Source organism: Talpa occidentalis, unplaced genomic scaffold (assembly GCF_014898055.3).
Source record: "Talpa occidentalis isolate TD23 unplaced genomic scaffold, MPIMG_talOcc4v2.1 talOcc4.17, whole genome shotgun sequence".
In the NCBI taxonomy this organism is placed as follows: Eukaryota; Metazoa; Chordata; class Mammalia; order Eulipotyphla; family Talpidae; genus Talpa; species Talpa occidentalis.
Window position 1 is genome coordinate 57,890,872 of NW_023601754.1, and position 17,006 is coordinate 57,907,877.

The 17,006-nt window shown below is 62.3% G+C and overlaps 1 protein-coding gene across 8 annotated transcripts in view; it reads right to left on the bottom strand.

Annotated features, from left to right (window-relative positions):
* Positions 1-17,006, bottom strand: part of MYRF (myelin regulatory factor) — a 32,277-nt gene that overhangs the window by 2,523 nt on the left and 12,748 nt on the right. For 2 of the 8 annotated variants that reach the window (XM_054697556.1, XM_037517685.2), the window contains 22 exons: positions 15,284-15,345; positions 14,167-14,443; positions 12,747-12,997; positions 12,540-12,663; positions 10,696-10,891; positions 9,724-9,800; positions 9,432-9,542; positions 8,978-9,068; positions 8,396-8,596; positions 8,050-8,161; positions 7,038-7,147; positions 6,289-6,449; positions 6,143-6,215; positions 5,823-5,911; positions 5,492-5,560; positions 4,783-4,871; positions 4,492-4,671; positions 4,044-4,295; positions 2,202-2,304; positions 1,933-2,007; positions 1,525-1,630; positions 179-253 (listed from right to left, as the gene is read on the bottom strand). In XM_054697556.1, coding sequence (XP_054553531.1) covers positions 179-253; positions 1,525-1,630; positions 1,933-2,007; positions 2,202-2,304; positions 4,044-4,295; positions 4,492-4,671; positions 4,783-4,871; positions 5,492-5,560; positions 5,823-5,911; positions 6,143-6,215; positions 6,289-6,449; positions 7,038-7,147; positions 8,050-8,161; positions 8,396-8,596; positions 8,978-9,068; positions 9,432-9,542; positions 9,724-9,800; positions 10,696-10,891; positions 12,540-12,663; positions 12,747-12,997; positions 14,167-14,443; positions 15,284-15,345 — 2,884 coding nt within the window. Of the gene's footprint in view, positions 1-178; positions 254-1,524; positions 1,631-1,932; positions 2,008-2,201; positions 2,305-4,043; positions 4,296-4,491; positions 4,672-4,782; positions 4,872-5,029; positions 5,111-5,491; positions 5,561-5,822; positions 5,912-6,142; positions 6,216-6,288; positions 6,450-7,037; positions 7,148-8,049; positions 8,162-8,395; positions 8,597-8,977; positions 9,069-9,431; positions 9,543-9,723; positions 9,801-10,695; positions 10,892-12,539; positions 12,664-12,746; positions 12,998-14,166; positions 14,444-15,025; positions 15,077-15,283; positions 15,346-17,006 lie in introns of those variants that run through there. The other 6 variants (XM_037517690.2, XM_037517686.2, XM_037517687.2 and 3 more) reach the window with 6 other exon arrangements.

Below are 17,006 nucleotides of genomic sequence, written 5' to 3' on the forward strand. Positions count from 1 at the left end.
GGCTCTGGTGGTACAGGGCAGGAGGCACACCCCTTGCTGACGTCACCTGAGGCTGCCCAAGTTCTCCCAAGAGCTCTGCAGACCAGTTCCTGCTCCTCCCCCAGCCCCACACTGAGATATAAGTGCAGGGGTCAGGGGGAGGGGGTGGGTAGGAGGCAGAGGGATTGCCTGTGCTTACCAGCAGTGCCACCCGGAAGTGGTAGGTGAATTCGCGGAAGGACAGGATGGTTACTGGCCACTGGTGGGAGGTGCCCTGGAGAGAGGGGGGAGAGGGGTCAGTGGCAGCCCTCACCAGGGCCACGGCAGCCTTGGCTCATGGCGAGGTTTATGAGGATAAAAGCAGAGAGCCCCGTAGCGAGACCGGAGGGGGCTTTGGGGAACTGCAGTCAACTTCCTGCCTGGTATCTCTGTGCCAGTGGTCCACACCTGGCCACTGCCTCCCTGCCTCATCACCCACAATACTCTGGGGCACACGTCTGTCATCCCATCCTCGCTACAGCCCGCTAAGGGTGCTGTCTGCGTCCAGGCAGGAGAGCTTGGTCACTTGCAGATGTCGGCAGAGCGGGGCTCAGGGCCAGGCCTGTCCGGCTCTTCCTGGCAGGGGCGTGTGAGGCCAGCTGCCTCGACTTGCGCAGCTGAGCTTTGGGCACATGGGTCCAAGCCTGACCTCCACTGCTAACAGGTATCAGGCTGGCCTCCCTCCCTCTGGCACCCCAAGGCCTGGCCTGTTCGGGGCTCTCACCCTCGCTATCCCCACAAGAGTGCATTTCTGCGGTGTTTCTCCCTAAGTATCCTTGGAAGGCAAAGCTGTGCCCACTTCACCTTTGTCTCCCAGCTGGGCCCAGCATGGGCCTGGGACAGAGAGTGAGTGAGAAAAATTCCCTTCATTTGTGCTCAGCCTCATAACTGCAGGCCCCCTGGCTGCGGGGGAGCCGGTCAGTGAAGAGGTCCAGCCATTTGGTCCCCTGAGCGGGGGTTAGCCGTCGACATGCGGATCTTGCCCCCATCACAAATGGAACCTCCCAGCCTGGGCCCAAGTCCAGGCGTCTTGCCTCCTCCCTTAGTCCTCGCCCTTCCGCTATGTCCTCTCGCCTCCGGAGCTCCCCTACTCCTGGGACACCACCCCCTTTTTCCTTCCCCAGCCGACCTCAAATCGTCCTCAGGTCTCAATCAAACATGACTTTGGGTGTGGCTGTGAGGGGCTGCAGGCTGGCGCGTGGGGCAGCGGAGGACGGAGACCGCAGGCCACAGGTCAGCTCTCCTTGCCCAGGACGCCAGAGTCCAGGCTTGGTCCCTGGGGACTGCGTGGGCTGTCATGGCCGAGACATGGCCAAGAGGTGCTCGGCAGTGAGCAGCGCACCCATTCACCCCACAGGGTGCGAAGGCCCAGGCCCTGGTATGTTTCGTATGGGGTGCCTGCATGCTGACCCCAGCTCCCCCTCCTCGCCAGTTTGGGGGCTCAGTTGTACCAGGGGAGAGGAAGTTTTGGGGCTTGGCTGCACCCAGCCTCCCAGTCACCCCTACCTGGGTGTCCTGGTGGTTGTGGAGGCCCTGTGGAGAGTCCCCCTCTTCACACGGCTCCTCCTTTGACATCAGGCTGCACAGCACCACAGACACAGGGGACGAGGAGCTGGGGAAAGGCCCAGTTAGCAGGGAAGTGGGGTTCCAGAGTCCCTCCGCCCAAGCTCCCTCCACTGCATCTCCCCGCCCTGCTGAAACAAGCCGGGAAAGGAAGCATGACAGTCCAGATGCTCCCCTTTCCCGTCCACCAGCCCACATGCCTGTGAGGCAGCAGCTCTTTTGGGGTGAAGAACTGGAGCCCAGAGATTGCCAGGGTCACAAGGCCAGTTAAGCAGAGAACAGATGATAAAGTTTGCATCTCTCCTCTGCCCCCTCCCCCGAGTTGCATGGGATCCCCATGCCAGCACTTACTTCATCTGCAGGGTCAGGCTGAGGTGCAGTGGGGTGCTACTGCTGACAGGGATGTGGTAGGTGAAGTTTCCAGGCCTGAAAGGACAAAGCTGGCTCCTTAGCCGAAAGCCACCCTACCAATCCCTCCTTCCCCCCCATATTCCTCAGGCCCGTCAATAACAGAGCCCGTCAAGGCCTGGAAAAGAGTTGGCTGGCGGGGGGAGGTGCAATGGCCAGCTGTCCTGCCTGGGCTCTTAGCACCTGAGGAACCTATCCTGAGCCAAGCCCACCTGCAGGTATCCCCTGGAGCGCAGTACTGGGAGGTGATGGGCATTGAATTCTCCAGCACCTGGATGGAGGTCAGGGAGGGCACTGGCTCTGCAAGTAGAGAGGCTGTTTGGGCAGGGAGGAGGGTGACAAGGCAGGACACAAATGAGCAGCAGCCAAGTCTTTCCTTGCTAAACTTGGATCAGTCACACACGTTAGTATACGTTTCAGATTACTCTTTCCAGACCCCCACAATGGCTGGGGCCACACCACCTACTTCCCCAGAATCCCAAAGGCTAGTCAGTTTCCATGAACCTGAGGTCTGCCTCCTTGACAGACCCACAACTCCCAGGAGCAAGGATGGGTCTTCCACATCCCTGCTTGCAGAGGGATCAGCTTATTGGCTTCTCTTCCTGATCGCATGCATATCTTCCCGACTCAGTTCAGCAACGTCCAGCCAGTAGCTTCAGGTCAGCCATGGTGGAAGGAGGCACACAAATCAGGGCCCTTTCCCCACCTCCCCTCGGAGCCATTGGTGAGACGTGTATGTAAGCACACGCCGTGGCCCTGTGCCGAGGGGCTAGCCCGGACTGCTGGCTGGGTGGGGATGGAGCTGAAGAATAACACGGGGTGGAGGAGACTTTCTTGTCCACCTCCGTTCCCCTACAGGCTTGCTGACTTCACCATCCCTCCCTCCCCAGGGGCAGCTGGGGTCCCTGGCACTGAACGTTTGCTGGAGCGGGACAAATACCACAGCTTAGGCACCACACCCAAGGACCCCAGCCGGACCCAGCACGCCCATGATCATATACCGACGAGATGGGAGGGGCCCGTCCCAATTCTCTTTAAGACATACAGCGACGGTCCTTCAGAGACTGGTCCAAAGTCAGCCCCTCCAGGGGCTCTTCCCTAATTTCTACCCCACCTCAGCCTGGACTCAGTGCCCTCGCCAGTCGGCATGCTGCCTAAGACTCCCCACAGAGGCTTTTCATGCTGCTGTGTTTTTGTGTCTGGGAGCCTTTGGGCACAGGAGCGTGTCTGTCTTCATTACCCTGAGTGCCCCGTCCCGAGCCAGTCAAAGCAGCGGCTCAGGAAACAGCTGCCTGGGGTTTCCCCATCACCTTGAACTTCAATCTCTGCAAGCCAGTTTCTGAAGGTTTTTTTTTTCCACTATAAGCCACAAAACCCATCAAATGAAAGTTGATGAGGTGGCCTGATACCTAAAGCAGAGCTGCCTGGTAAAGCACGGAAGGCTCTTGGCCTCTTCGACTTCCGAGCAGCCCACCCAGCAGCTCCAGGAACCCAGTTTGAAAACCACTGCGATAAAAGGTTTAGCGTTTTGAAAACCAAAAGCTTGAGGTTTGGAAAACTTGAGGGGACCCTGTACAGTACCCTGGTTGCCCTGGTGGTGACATAGAAGCAGCCGGGGGACTTGGGGTCAAGTTCTAGCTCTGCAGTTAATGGGCTGTGCCGCCCTGGGCAAGTCACTGCACACAAGCCTGTTTCCTCCTCCGAATAAGGTAGAAAATTCCCTCCTTTGCAGGACTGTCAATGGGACAATCTATATAAGGTTCCTGCCTGACCCCTGGACATTCCAGTAAGTCCTCCCTTAACATCACCAGGCTTCTGAAAATGCGGGCTGCAAGCAGAGCAAAACAAAGCAGGTGCTTGCACAACACTCTCATTTGACGTCAGCCAGGATTGTTTATCCCGCGTCAATGTTACTATGAATGACGTGGAGGGAAGCTGCGCGGGGCCTGCTGCACGGGCTCAGCAGATACCTGCTGACTGGCAGTTCTGTACCCAGGCCTTGCCCCGAAATGGGCCCAGGTCAGTGGCCCAGGTGTAGGGGGCAGGACCAGTACCTGGCTGGCCCTGGGCCCGAGTGGGCTGGGCAGGGCTCAGGCTGGGCTGGGGAGCCCCTCGGCGGGCCCGGCCATGGAGACCAAGGCTGGGGCTGTTCTTGGCTTTGCCTTGCGCCCCAGGGAAGGGGACTGCAGGGCTGGCCACAGGCTCCAAGCTCTTTGGATGCTTGGAGTGATCAATGCCATTGGCCGAGAGGCCCCAGGACTTGGCTCTGATGTTGGTGACCGGCAGCAGGGCCATCTGGCTGGGGCCTGTGGATAGAACCAGGACAGGCTGACAAGAGGGAACTGGCTGTCTCCTGCCCAGCTGTCCCCAGTGGACTTGGGTGATGCCCATCTGTCCCTTGGTCCCCTCAGGGAAACCCAGTCTTTCTCCAGAGCCTTATTCTGGGCTCTCGGAGACCCAGCCACTAGCCAGCGAGACTTTAGGGCCCCCTTCCAGAGATACCTGAGCGGTTGGTGGAGGGGTTGGGACTGTGGCCGGGGTGCAAGCTGGAGCCAAAACCTGGGTCGGTGGTGGGTTTGGGGGCAGGTGAGGAGCAGCAGATGATGGGGCAGGACTGGCTGGAGCACAGGTCCAAGGTGCGGAGGGCTGGACCCGGGGCCATGCTGGTCAGGCTGGTGGTAACTGAGGAAGCCAGAGGCTATGTGAGTCGTGGGTGGGGTGGGGTTGGGGGAACAGAGCACAGCCCTCAGTCTTGCATTCCCCCCACCCCTGGCCAGGCCCACCAGCACACACCCAGCAGCAGAGAGGGCTGTGTGCCTGGCAGCCCAGTGGTCCCAGGGGACTGTCGGCGCTCAGTGGTCCCAAAGCTCTGGCTGAACCTGCTGGGGAAGCAAGAGCTGAGCTCAGGGCCTGGGACAGCCTGAAGGGGGCGCCTGGGCATCCCGGAGAAGCAGGAGGGGCAGGAGGAGGTGGACAAGAACGGCGCAGAGGAGGCAGGAAGAAGGGCAGTAAGAGGCAGAGGCTTGGTCCAGACACGTACCATGGGCACATGGCCTCACCCCGCCCAGGGTGCTGGGGCCGGAGCAGGGCCAGAAGACAGGAAGTGGACACGGCAAGAGAGCTAGGGGGCAGCAGAGATGAAGAGGAGGGGACAGGCGCAAGGGAGGAGAGAGAAGACACAGTCAGAGGTCGCCCCAGGAGCTGTGGGTGACAGTGGGCAGACAGAGCCCGAGGTCCCAGCCTGGCCCTCCTCTCCACCCTCACCCCACCCTGGGTTCCGCAAGGCACCCCTGCCTCTCAGTGCCCAGCTGCCTTGGAGCAACGCTGAGCAGAGCAGAAAACAGCATCGGCTTCAGCAGGGCTGCCTGCCCACCGGGGAGACCCCCACCCGCCCCTGCAAACCCCACAGGCTGAGGGGAAGCCTCTAGGGAAGATAGCCTAGGGACTCCTCTGACCCTGAGTCTGGCCTGGCCTGGCGGGCACTGCGCCTCCGGGGACATACCCATCAGTCTCTACCACGTCCTCCTCGGTGCGCAGGCTTAGCACGTACAGGGTGGACATGGACACCACGCTGGGAGCCACAGGAAAGGGCCACTGTTAGAGCTGGCATCACCGTCCAGCGCCCTCTCTCTGGGGCAGTGCCCCAGGGGTGGGTTCCCAGATGATGCCTGTAAGGGGCTCTCGCCCACCCCCCGGGTCCGACTGAGGGAGCCGCCTCCCTCCTGGAGATGTCAGCAGCTCCACCTCCAGGGCCACATGTTCCTCCCCAGGCCTGAGCCCAGGGGGAGCTCGAAAACCCCAGCCAGCCCCCCAGAACGTGGAGCGCGAGTCACCTGAAGGCCATGACCACCACCAGGGCGACGATGGTCCCCTGCAGGAAGCGTTGGCTGATGCAGGCCTGGTCTGGGGCCACAGACGATGACTGAGGACCAAGAGGAAAAGCAGGAAAGGGCCAGACTTAGGGTATCCCTGATACCACCCACTGTGGACTCTGCTGAAGGCGGGGTGCTGTGGTCTAATCATTCCTCCAGGAGGGCCCAAGATTGGCCAGGGAGGGGACATGAGCCCAGAGAGGTGCAAGCTGCCAAGAGTGGTCATGGAGATGGGGAAGCCCCCCCAGTCCAACCTGCCTCCCTTCCTTGCCTACCCTCACCTTGCTGGCCATCTTGGGGGGCCTCTTTTTGTGGGGGACACTGCCTGCCCGGCTGAACTGGCTCCCGGCATGGCTGCAGCAAGAGGGCCAGGATCAGAGGTGCCTCAGGGAAAAGGATCTTGCCCTCCCCCGCCCTGCGCCCCCACCTGAAGGCACCCGAGCTGCCAGTGGACTTGAGGCTGTCCAGTCGCCGCAGCTTGGCCAGCTTGTGGCTCCAGCGCTCCAGCTCGTCAATGCGCGTCTCCAGGTTGTCCGTCAGCTTGCACAGCTCCTTCACGGCACCCACGTTCTCCATGAAGATGCGCTCCTGCCGAGGGCCGGGGCTCAAGGTTGAGGCACAGTCAGCGCCGCCTGGGAGCCCCTCCCAGCCTCCCACCCCCAGTGCTGCCTCTGCTCCCCAGCTCCCAGGGCCTGCCTCCCAACAGCATCCCACCTCTGTACCTTCGCTTCCCGCCCCTTGTGAGAATGTCCTCTGATGTCCCCTCCCTGATGGACCTGCGCCTCAGACTTGAGCGCTTCACTACTCATCGGAGGCCACCCCCCCGCCCCCCATCCCCCACCCGTGCCTAGCTTCTAAACCTCGCTTTCAGGTAGTAACCACAAGGGGATGGCTCAGCATTCACTGCTGTTACCCTCCTGCACGGGCACATGGCCCTCAGCGAGGGTCCTCTTGCCTTGAGCACGCAGCCACAGCAGCCAACCCCCGTGACCCGCTCCCCACCCCCCTTGAACCTATGGGGTGGGAGGGGGCGCTGGAGGAAGCAGAGGGAAGACTGGGTGGCTCCTGCCTTCCGCATTTCAGTGCCCCCAGTCTCTATGGGAGGGGGGAGTGCTCCTCCAGTTGGCCCACCCTTCTACCTTTTGGGGTCCCTCCAGTTGCCCCAAGCCTGCAGACCTTGTTCACCACCAGGAAGTTCTCTATGGTCTTCCCGTTGGCGAAGACCACATCTCCAGTGTCCTTCACCGCCTCAGGCAGGATTTCCTTCACCTCCTGAGCAATGACACCTGGGGCGGGGGGACAAGCCAATGTGGCGGGGAGGGGGAACTGCCCACTGCACCCTAATGTAAGGAGAGGGCAGGAAGTGGAGAGAGGTTCTGGAGGCTAGAAATTTGGTTTCCAAGGATCTTGGAGCAGGGGGCATCCCCGAGACACAAACCACAGTTGGGGTGGGAAAGGGGGGGTCTAAGATGTGGGGTTCTCCTGCTGAAAGGTGGGACTGATTCCTGGGAGTTAGAATCCCAGAAGACGGGGGTCAGAGAACCAGGAGGTTGAAGGCTGGCTCGTCTAGGAGGCCAAGCACCCTCTAGGAGGCGAGGTTCCCAGCACCCTGATTTTCTAGGGGCTGAGTGTAGGGTAAATAAAAAGCATCAGGCTTTTCTGCCCTCCCACCATTAGGATGGATGACGGATCCCTGCGGTCCTGAACGCGTGCCTGACGGCGGGCACCTGGAGCGGGGTGTGGGCATGCGTAAGAGGGTACACCTGGGCTGAGAGACTGGGCTTACAAGGGCGGCATCTCGGGGATGCCAGTCGAGCAGAGAAGCAGAGGACACTGGAGAGCCCAGAGTGAAGACTTGCAGGAGGCTGGGAGGCCTGCCAGCCTCCTGGCCCCCCAGCACCCCTGCCTGCCGTGTACCCAGTAAAATCCCAATATAAGCCTGCAAAAGCCACCGAGGGCTCCAGGACTCTCTCCTCCTTTACCCCATCTGCTCGGATCATAGAAAACCTGCTCTGCGTCATCCTGCCCCTACACTGAGGAGCAGAGTCTAGAAGGCAAGATTCCAGGGGTCAGGGGGAGGGGGTCCTGGGGGTAGGGTTTCCAGGGACCCGGCCAGAACTGCTAAAAAAGGGGACTCAGGGGGCGGGGTGACCGGCTCCTGGCCCCAGCCCCTGCAGGGGGCGCGTACCGGTTTCTGGCGCTGTGGTCTCGAGGCCCGCGCTGGCGGCGAACTCCGGCTTGTACCTGTAGTGCACCAGCCGCATGCGCGCGATCCGCTTCAGCTGTTCCGTGGTGTCCACCTGCGGGAGAGCCAGGGCCCGGACTGAACCGCTGCCAGGCACGCTCGGAGTGGGTCTGTCCAGAGCAGGCCCGACCGGAGCCCAGAGGCTGCAGTGTGGGGCGAGGAGGGGGGTGAACCCCTGCTACGGGGTGAATTGATCCAGGATCCAGATCCCTGCCTCCTTCCCCGCAGCCTGCCCTTCCACCCGGCCTCGCCCCTCCCGCTGGCCCCGCCCCTGCAGCCCCGCGCCCACCTCTTGCACGTGCTCCTTGGCCCGCAGGTCTGAGGGGTGCATGAGTGAGCCCATGACCTTGACGTTGCCGTGCACCACCAGCGCCTCATCCGGCCGGTCGGTATTGATGCCCACACGGCCATGGTGGAAGACGGTGTCAGGCACCTGCGCCCGCTGCCACAGCACGTCGCTGTCACTCTCAAACTGGCCGGGATTGGAGGCCTGGCACGATTTGGATTGGGATCGGATCAGTCCTGGGGGTGGGAGGGCTGTAGCGCCCTGAAAAGGGGAAGCCCTGCCACAGCAGGCACCCTTCCTACTCCAGCCAGGCCTCTTCACCCCATCTTAGCATCACTCCACCCCACCCCAACTTAAAATGTCCGGCCCATTGCGGCAGCCTGCAGGCTCTTGTAGGATCCGAGAAGGCTACCAGGACTTGTGCACCTCTATGCTTTACTGTGAAGGACCCTGAGGCCCAGAGAGGGTGGGAGCCTTGCCCAGGGCCACACAGCCAGTGTCCAGCAGGATCCACACCCAGCTCAGTACGCCAGTACCCCAGTGTTGCTCCTGGGGGCTGTTTCTCCCAGTTCTGGGGGCCCTTACCCGCACAATGATGCGCTCAGAAATCTGGGCGGCCAGCGTGTAGTTCTGGTTCTGGGCGTGGGCCTGGAGGGCCACCACCAGCATGAAGTACCTGGGGCACACAGGGGTCTTGGAGCCACCCAGGATCCCGCCCCACCTGCCCCTGCCTCTGCCACCCTTCCCAGGTGGGATGTACAGAGCACAGAACCTCCCACTCAATCATCTCCCCAGCTCCGGGGCCTCAGCCAGAGGCACGAACACCCCCTCCAACAGCAGAGGAGCCTGAGTCTCCACCAGGGGGCAGAAGCTCCCCAAGGCCCAGAGGGAGGCCCATAGCAATGTTCCTCAGTCCAGAAGCCCAGCTTTTGCGCGCCCACCAGGAGCCAATGGTGGGCTCGAAGTCTCAGGTCTGTAGAATGGGTCAGTCTGAGATGACTGCCCCCCACTCAGAGACAGAGGGGCGCCGGCCTCTCACCTCTGGTCAGGGTTGGGCTTGCCCTTCTTGCGCATGTTGTTGGCAGTGGTCTCGCTGAAGTGCAGCCTCCCCACAGTCACCTTCGTGACCTGCTCAGGGGGCAGATTGACCCTGTGGAGGAGAGGAGGGTACTCAGGGGGCAGGGAGGCGGCTGTGGAGAGCCTGGCCATAGGGGGCACCAGCACAGGAGTGTGTGGGGAGTGACACTGCAGGGGCTGCCTGGCCTCCTCAGTGCCCCGCCAGTCCCTGAGTCAGCCCTCCTGGCACCACCCCCAGGGGATCAAACTCTCACGTGACGGGGTTGAAGGGCCGCTTGCTTCTGTCCGACTGCGACTGCTCGATGTTGATGGACTGGTTCAGGGCCTCCAGCTGGGGAGGAGCGGAGCCCGTGGCACCTCAGGCTCCCACCTGGCCCTGCCCTCCTCCCGCCCCTCAGGCCTGGCCCAGCTGGAGCTCATGAGGAACAAACCCACGTCCTCACTTCCCCAACACTCAGATGCCTTCCGGACATAGCCATGTTGTTGGCAGTGGCTGGTATCCATACCACTCCCCCCGCCTCTGTATGTGAGCCCCCCACAGTCACACTCCCAGCCCATACCCTCTTCCACACCTACACCCTCTGAGCATACACCCCAAGCCAACCCTCACAACACCCGCTCACACCCAAACCCTCTCACCCCCCAGACCTCTCCCGCCACACCCCACCAGCCCTTCCGGGCACTGCCCAGCATGCCTACAGGCCGGCCCTCCCTGTCCCTGAAACTCCGGCGGAGGGCGAGTAGGCCCCTGGAGCGGAAGTTCTGAGCATATTCAAACAAGGAGGGCAGCGGCCTGGCCTGAGGAGAGGCAGAGGGGAGGAGAGGAGGGCACTGGGTCGAAGGATAGCAGGGCCCGGTGCATGTGAGGTGAGGACGACTGGGTCCTGGATCTATGGCTTGGGTAACCAGGGCGCTGCTGCCCTGTTTCTGTAGAGGAGGCCAAGGAGAGCTCATGTTGGGGCGTGGAGCTGAGGCAGCTGACAGAGGGATCGGGAAAAGGGTCTTAGTTGAAGAGGCCAAGACGTGGGGTCGGTCCCAGGGAGCAAAGGAAACAGGGAGCAGAAGCAGGAAGAGGGCTGAGGAGCAGGACATTTAAGGGGTGGGCGCCGGGAGGAAGGTGGATTCAGTCCTGAGGGGTTTCCTCACACTCACTTCACCTCTGGTCTTTCCATGCCCCCAAGCCTTCCTGGCCCTCTCGACCCGTCCCTGCCGAGCCCCAAACCTGCCTTCACTCCGTGCAGCTTCAGGTAGAAGCAGTCGAGGGGCTTGAGGCCTTCGGGCGTCTTGACGTACTTGGGCTCGCCCAGCATGCCGATGTACACCGTCACCTGGAAGTGGTTCTTCTTCTGGCACACGAAGGCGTCGTCACCCACCGAGAAGTTGAAACCTTTGTCAGCGTCCACGCGGTAGGTGAGCATGGGCCTGGGGGCAGGGGATGGCACTCACGCAAGGCCCCTCCGAGAGGGGTCTGGGGTGTCCAGCCCTGCCATAGGCCTGCGTTCCAAAGCAGTTCCCTTTTCCAGAACTGCCCCCCCCCCATCTTGAAATCATTCATGGGGCTGCTCCCACTTTTCAGAAATGGAAACTGTGTCCCCAGGAGGCTTTGAGCTCAGGTCTGCCAACACCTCCTTCCTTGCATGGCTGGGGCCACCAGGCCCTGGTGATGGGGGAGCAGGGCAAGACCCGTGGGTCCGCTGGACAGCAGAGAACGCCTGACAAGGGGCTTGATGGCCCCTCACCACACTTGGCTCCTTCCCAGAAGGCTGCCCGAAGCCCCCTCCCTCGCAGGAGACAGGGTGAGAGGGGATGCATCTGCAGAACCTCACTGCCGCCTGACAGCCGGTTGCCATGGAAACGGTGGAACCAGGCGCCGGCTCTGCTGCCAGCGCAGCCCCTGCCCACCGGCTTGCTCAAGCCCCCAGACATCCTCACTGTGACCCCTCCATCCTCCTGGGTGGGAGAGGGGCACTCTGAGCAGCCTGGACTCGGCTTCAGTTGACCCATCTGGTGCTGGGAAAGTGTTCCAAGTCTGGACCCTTCGGGCGGAATGAGGCGATTGCTGGCCCACCCTCACCAGGTCCCCAGGCACAGGCAGTGCCCCCCATGCCTGGGGCCTGGCTGGAGGAAGCCAGGCAGGAGAAATGTTTCCAGCTTGTGGGAAGAAGCCTTTGGGCCTGGTTTACTTCTACAGACAGGCCCTGGGCTCACGCCTTCTGCCTCACAGAGCTCCACCCACCTGCCTGCCTAGGGGAACACCCAGGAAGTTTCTGAGCCTTCCTGGGGGCCTCTGCTGCCAGCTCCTAGCCTTGGGACCTGGGAGGCAGGGTTGGCCTGAGAAGTGGGGGAGTAAGAGTGGGGGAGGGGTCACTCATCTGATGGCTGCGGTAGGGACCCCCCCCCCACCATGGCAGGGCTTCAAAGGGATGCTTCAGCCACCACAGCAGCTGGCTGACCCCGGCTCTGAGGGCTCTGGCTAAGAGTCCCCCACAGCCTGGTGTGCCCAGTTCCAGGAGGCTGGTCTCAGCTACCTGCCCAGGCCAGGCCATGTCCAAAGTGAGGTGAGGTGCTCTCAGCCCCCCATCCCTTTCCCTCTGGAGGGGGGAGGGCAGTGGTCCAGGTGTTCCTGGCAGGCAGGGGTGGATGTTGAGGGAGAGCTAGGAATGGTGGGACAGCCTCTGACCCAGCGTTGCCCCCCCTTCCCCATTTCTCCCCTCCAGGGAGGGGGCAGCTGGAAGGGCCTTGCTGACATTTAGCTTCCTGCTTCCCTTCCAGGAATGCAGGAGGAGAGGAAGAGGTGGAGGGAAAGGAGGAGCCAGAAAATGTGGACCCACCCACTTCTCCTGCCTGCCCCCCCAGGCCCCTCCTGGGCAGAGCCACCTTCTTAAGGAGGCCTCGGGCAGGCCCTGGTGCAGGAACCCAAGTGCCAGTCCCAGCTCTGCCAGGGCCTGCTGGCCCTTCCGTCAGCTGGGACCCTCTTGTACCACGTGCCCCCAGGCCCTATGCAAGGACTCAACCCCCTGCTGGGGTCCCAGGGTGGGGGGGGGTGGGCAGGGAGGGCCTCATCACTCACAGCTCCTTGCAGTTGGCATCATACAGTGTCGCCCACTTGTTCTGCTGATGCGGCTGCCACTTGATGGACTGGTAGTTGGGGTCCAGGTAGGAGCCACTGAGGCTGTCACTGTCCTGCAGGAGGCCTGGGGGGAGGGAACACCCCTGTGGGCCCTAGGCCCCAGCACCCTATACCAACCCCTGGGGGTAGGGCAGGCCAGCCATGTACCTGGTGAGGGTGCACCTGGCGGGTGCCAAGGCGGCGTCTGCACCCGGGCGATGCTGAGGGGCAAGGAGCCAGGGCCTGGGGAGAGCGGGCCCTGGGGAGGCCAGGGCGGGGATGGGGCTCGAGCAGGGTGTGGGGGCAGAGCTGACACGGTCCCAGGCTCCTGTTTGATCATTCCATTCAGCATCTGGGCATTGAGGGTATTGGGGGGTGATTCAGAGTGCTTCCTCTTCTTGGACGGGTGTGTGGGAAGCCTGGGGGATAGAGGTACACACCATGGGGGTTGGCTCTCCCCGAGCCCCGTCCCTCTGGGTAACACTGCCTCCCTCTCCACCATTTCAGCAGGAGAGGCCCAGCCCAGAGGACACCTCCTACAGGAAGCCTGCAGGCTTTGCCTCCTCTGTGCTCTCCCATCACTCCATGTTCTTGTTCTCTGTAATGACCCCCTGACCCCCAGACTGTGAGCCCAGGAGGGCAGGAGCCACACTTGACTTGTTGCCTCCTCACCACACCAAGCACCAAGCCTGGCACTTAGAATCACTTGTCGAATGGATGAGTAGTTCCCTTCCCTCTGGTGTCACCTCAGTGTCACCTTTACAGTGGGGACAAGAGAGCAGCCCCCTGGGTTAGAAACAAGCAGCCTCCTGGGCCACAGAGGCTGGGAAGGGGTTTCTGGGGGTTGGGGAGGCTGAAGATTTGTGAGTCTGCATAGCACTCCTGCCCCTTCTGGCTTACAGAAAGTTTGGGCAGTAGAAACTTTGCTTCAATGAAAGCTTTTGTGAATGTAGGGGCCTTGCTGGTGGCCTAGGGGTTAAGTCTCAGTGCTGTCACCACTAAGGCCTGAATTCGATCCCCGGCCAGGGAGCTACCCACATGGCGCTGCAGCCCTCTCCTGTCTCCCCCACAGCTCCCCTCAGCAGTGTATTTCAGTAAAGCTGCCTGCTCTGCTCCCCACTCTGTCTCTAATGAATCCTCTCGCCCCTCCCACATACCTCTGGCCTGTACCCCAGTTCTTCTATGCAAAAATAAATAAATAAATCTTTCAAAAAAAGAAAGCAAGAAAGCTTTTGTGAATGTAAAACTGCTAAAATGACCGAGACTTCAGCTGGGTAAGAACACAGCCCCTGGGTCAAGTCAGGCTCTGCCCTCCGAGTTCGTGACCTGGACCAGCATCTCCCCCAGTCAGGGCCCCACTTTACCTATCTGTGCGACAGAGATAGCCCTGCCCCCCCTCCATAAGGTAGCGTGGGCCGCTGGTGGCAGCCGTCATCCCCCACACGCTGCGGGCGCACTGATACCCACGCGGTGACCCCATCGCCTGGGGTTAGAGCTGCTGCCCTTCTCATCGCTGTTGCTACCTCCCTCTCTGCCCGGCCGGCCCCCGACCCCTCCTCCTGGTGGGGGGGGCGTGCTCAAGTCTTACTCTGCTCCATGCTGCTGCAGCAGCTGGTGCAACATCTGGGACTGCTGGGTGTGGTGCAGATCGGTGGGCACCAGACCTTGCCCCATGGCAGCGTAGGGGGGCATCGGGGGCTCGGCCTTCATGTACAGGTCCCGCTGCAGGATGGGGTAGTGAGGCGGGGGCGGCGGGGGCGGGGGGCCTGGCAGGTGGGCTGGAGGTGGGGGCGGGTGCTCCAGGCGAGAGGGCACTCCTACATGGCAGAGGGTCTCAGGGGTTATGGTGCGCAGGAGATGGGGGTCTGTGGGAGAGAGGGGGTGGGCGTCAGAGACCTACCTCACTCGGGTCCCGGGCACCAGGTCTCCCGGGGACAGGGCCTCCTGATTCCCACCCCCTCCTGAGCCAAACTTGGAGGCTGCCTTCCCGCCCACCCCACGTGTTAGGAGGTGAGACACGGGCCAGGGGTGAGCGGCCTTTCCCCGCATCCTAGCCAGCACCTTCCCCGGACCATCCCAGTTTCCCTCCCAGATCCTCCTCGGAGCCTCAGGAAGAGTCTCCCCGGTCCCCTTGCACAGTCCTGCCAGTGGCAGCGGCGGGGGCTTCGCCCTCCCTCCAGCAGCCCCTCCGCCAGGCTCCCAGGGGCCAGCCCCCAGCCTGAGGGGGGAGGCCCAGCTCCCTTTGTTCCCCAGGAGGCATTCCAGACATGTTTTGGGTAAGATAAACACAACTCTTGACCCCTCTCGGGGCTGTGGGGAGCTGGCTGCCTGTGATCCTGCTGCTCTGGGCCACCTGGGGGCCGCTGCGCCCCAGCACCACCCAAGGTGAGATGGGTCCGGCTGGCAGATGGGGCTTGCACTCGGGCCTTCCCCACACGTCCACTTACCGAAGGGCACGTCCATGGTGGCGCAGGCGGCAGGCGGGTGGCATCACCAGCGGGGACACTTGCTCACAGCAGAGCTGGGCTCCCCACCCGCCCGTGGGGAAACAATAGCCAGCGCCGGGGAGTATTTGACCAGCGATAATCTAGGCCTGTAGGGCGGCCGCTGGCCCCCTCCCTCCCCTGTTCCCTCCCTCCCCGATAAGGCCGCCCCAACCACTTGCCCAAACCCCAGAGGGGGAGGGCGGTGCCCACTGGACTCACCATTCACCTGCTGGGGGGAGTAGGCCTCGGAGCCCGAGTCTGGGGGAGAGTCCGGGAGCGTGCTGTGGAGCGGGAGGAAAGGGCTATTGGGTGGGCCGCGGAGCCCCCACCCTCACCCTTGGGGTGTCTGGCAGGGCCGGGGCTGCACTGTGGGCCGGGGGGTCTGCCCAGCGTCCCCTCAGACCTACTGGGTATTTGGAATCAGTGGGCATTGTCTCTGGCGATGGTGCTGGGCTTTTAGGGCTCCCTCCCCGCACCCACGGGCCGGGCCTGGCCTGCCTGCCCGCACCCACCAAAGCCCCACTTCCTGGAAACGCAGGGCTCTGGGAGGCTGGGCCTGGGGAGCCTCAGTGGGTCGCCAGGGGCTGCCCGCCAGGGGCAGGTGTGGGCTGGGCAAGGCGCCAGCTTCACCAAGCCTGGGTTTATTTTCTTCTTGCAGGTTTTGTTTTATCAGTGGTTCGGGGAAAAGAACAAACTCAGCCCTGAGAGGTCAACACGTCCTGCGTGAAGACTGCGCTGGCCCAGAGAGGGGGCGGCCAAGGCCACACGGGGTCCTGTTCGTCGGCCATCCAGGTCCCCGCCTCTGGAGAGACTGCCGGCCGGCAAGCTCAGGCTACTGACCAAGGTGGCCCCGCGCTGGCCCCAGAGCCCCCTGGCTCTCCAGACAAGCCACCCACCCAACCCCGCAGGCCGAGTCAGAAAAAAGTGCTGGGCCCCAATCCCTGCTGGGCCGCCAGGCCTGAGGGCCGCCTGGTGTCTCCAGCTCCCTCCACCGGCTCCACCTGCAACCTGCACTTCCCTGCCAGTGATCTTGGGGTCCCTAGTGGGTCAAGGTCTTTCACCCATTCAGGTCCCCACAATCAAATGCCCTAAGTCCAGAGGCCCCTGCGTGCCTTCCTTGTAACTCCTCACCGTGTTCATTATTCCTCGGCTCTGCGGGTTACTGATGAATACACTCCCTCCCAACTAGACAGCAGCACCCACCAAGGGAGCTATGGGCTGGCCCCTGTACCCCAGAACGAGGGTGAGGGCGGCAGCTCGCAGGGCCAGGGTCCCCACATGACCCTTTCAGTCTCTCTGAGAAATGGCCTCTGCATGTCCATCAGATCCTGCTGTGAGGGGTAGCAGAGCTTTCCTCAAAGGCCAGTTTTGGGGTTCCCAGAGAGGGTCCCTGGGGAGGGTTGATGAGGCTTGTGGAACAGCATCGGGCCGCGGCAGGCACACACATGTCCTGAAGTTCTGTGACTTCCAACTGCCTTGCCCCTGGGGTCTGTGGCTTAGGGACAGCCCCTCACCCCCAGCAGCTGTCTGCCTCCCGCAGCCAAGGCTCGCCCTGGCACCCCTAGCTGGCTTCCTCTGTCCTCCTAAGTAGCCCACTTTACATGCAAGATGCTGAGGCCCTGGAGGCTTGTGGGTTGCTGAGGCAGAAGGCTGGGGAGTGGGGGAGCCAAGATGGAGCCGGGCTATCTGAACAGCGTCACGCTCCACCCCGAATATTCCTCCAGGCTGAGATGGGATCACCAGCTCCTGCCCCAGGCTGGTGGGCCCAGAACGTCCTCTGAGCCCCCCTGCAGAAGCTAGCAGGCCATCCTTGCTCCTTGCCTCTCCCCCTGACTTGGTGTCCCCAGTCTTTGGTCACAGCCAGGCCCATGCTGAACCTTGAGTCAGGCTGCCGGTGTGGGCTCCTTAGCCTGCGCCCTGTGGCCACGGTGGAGAGTGGTGG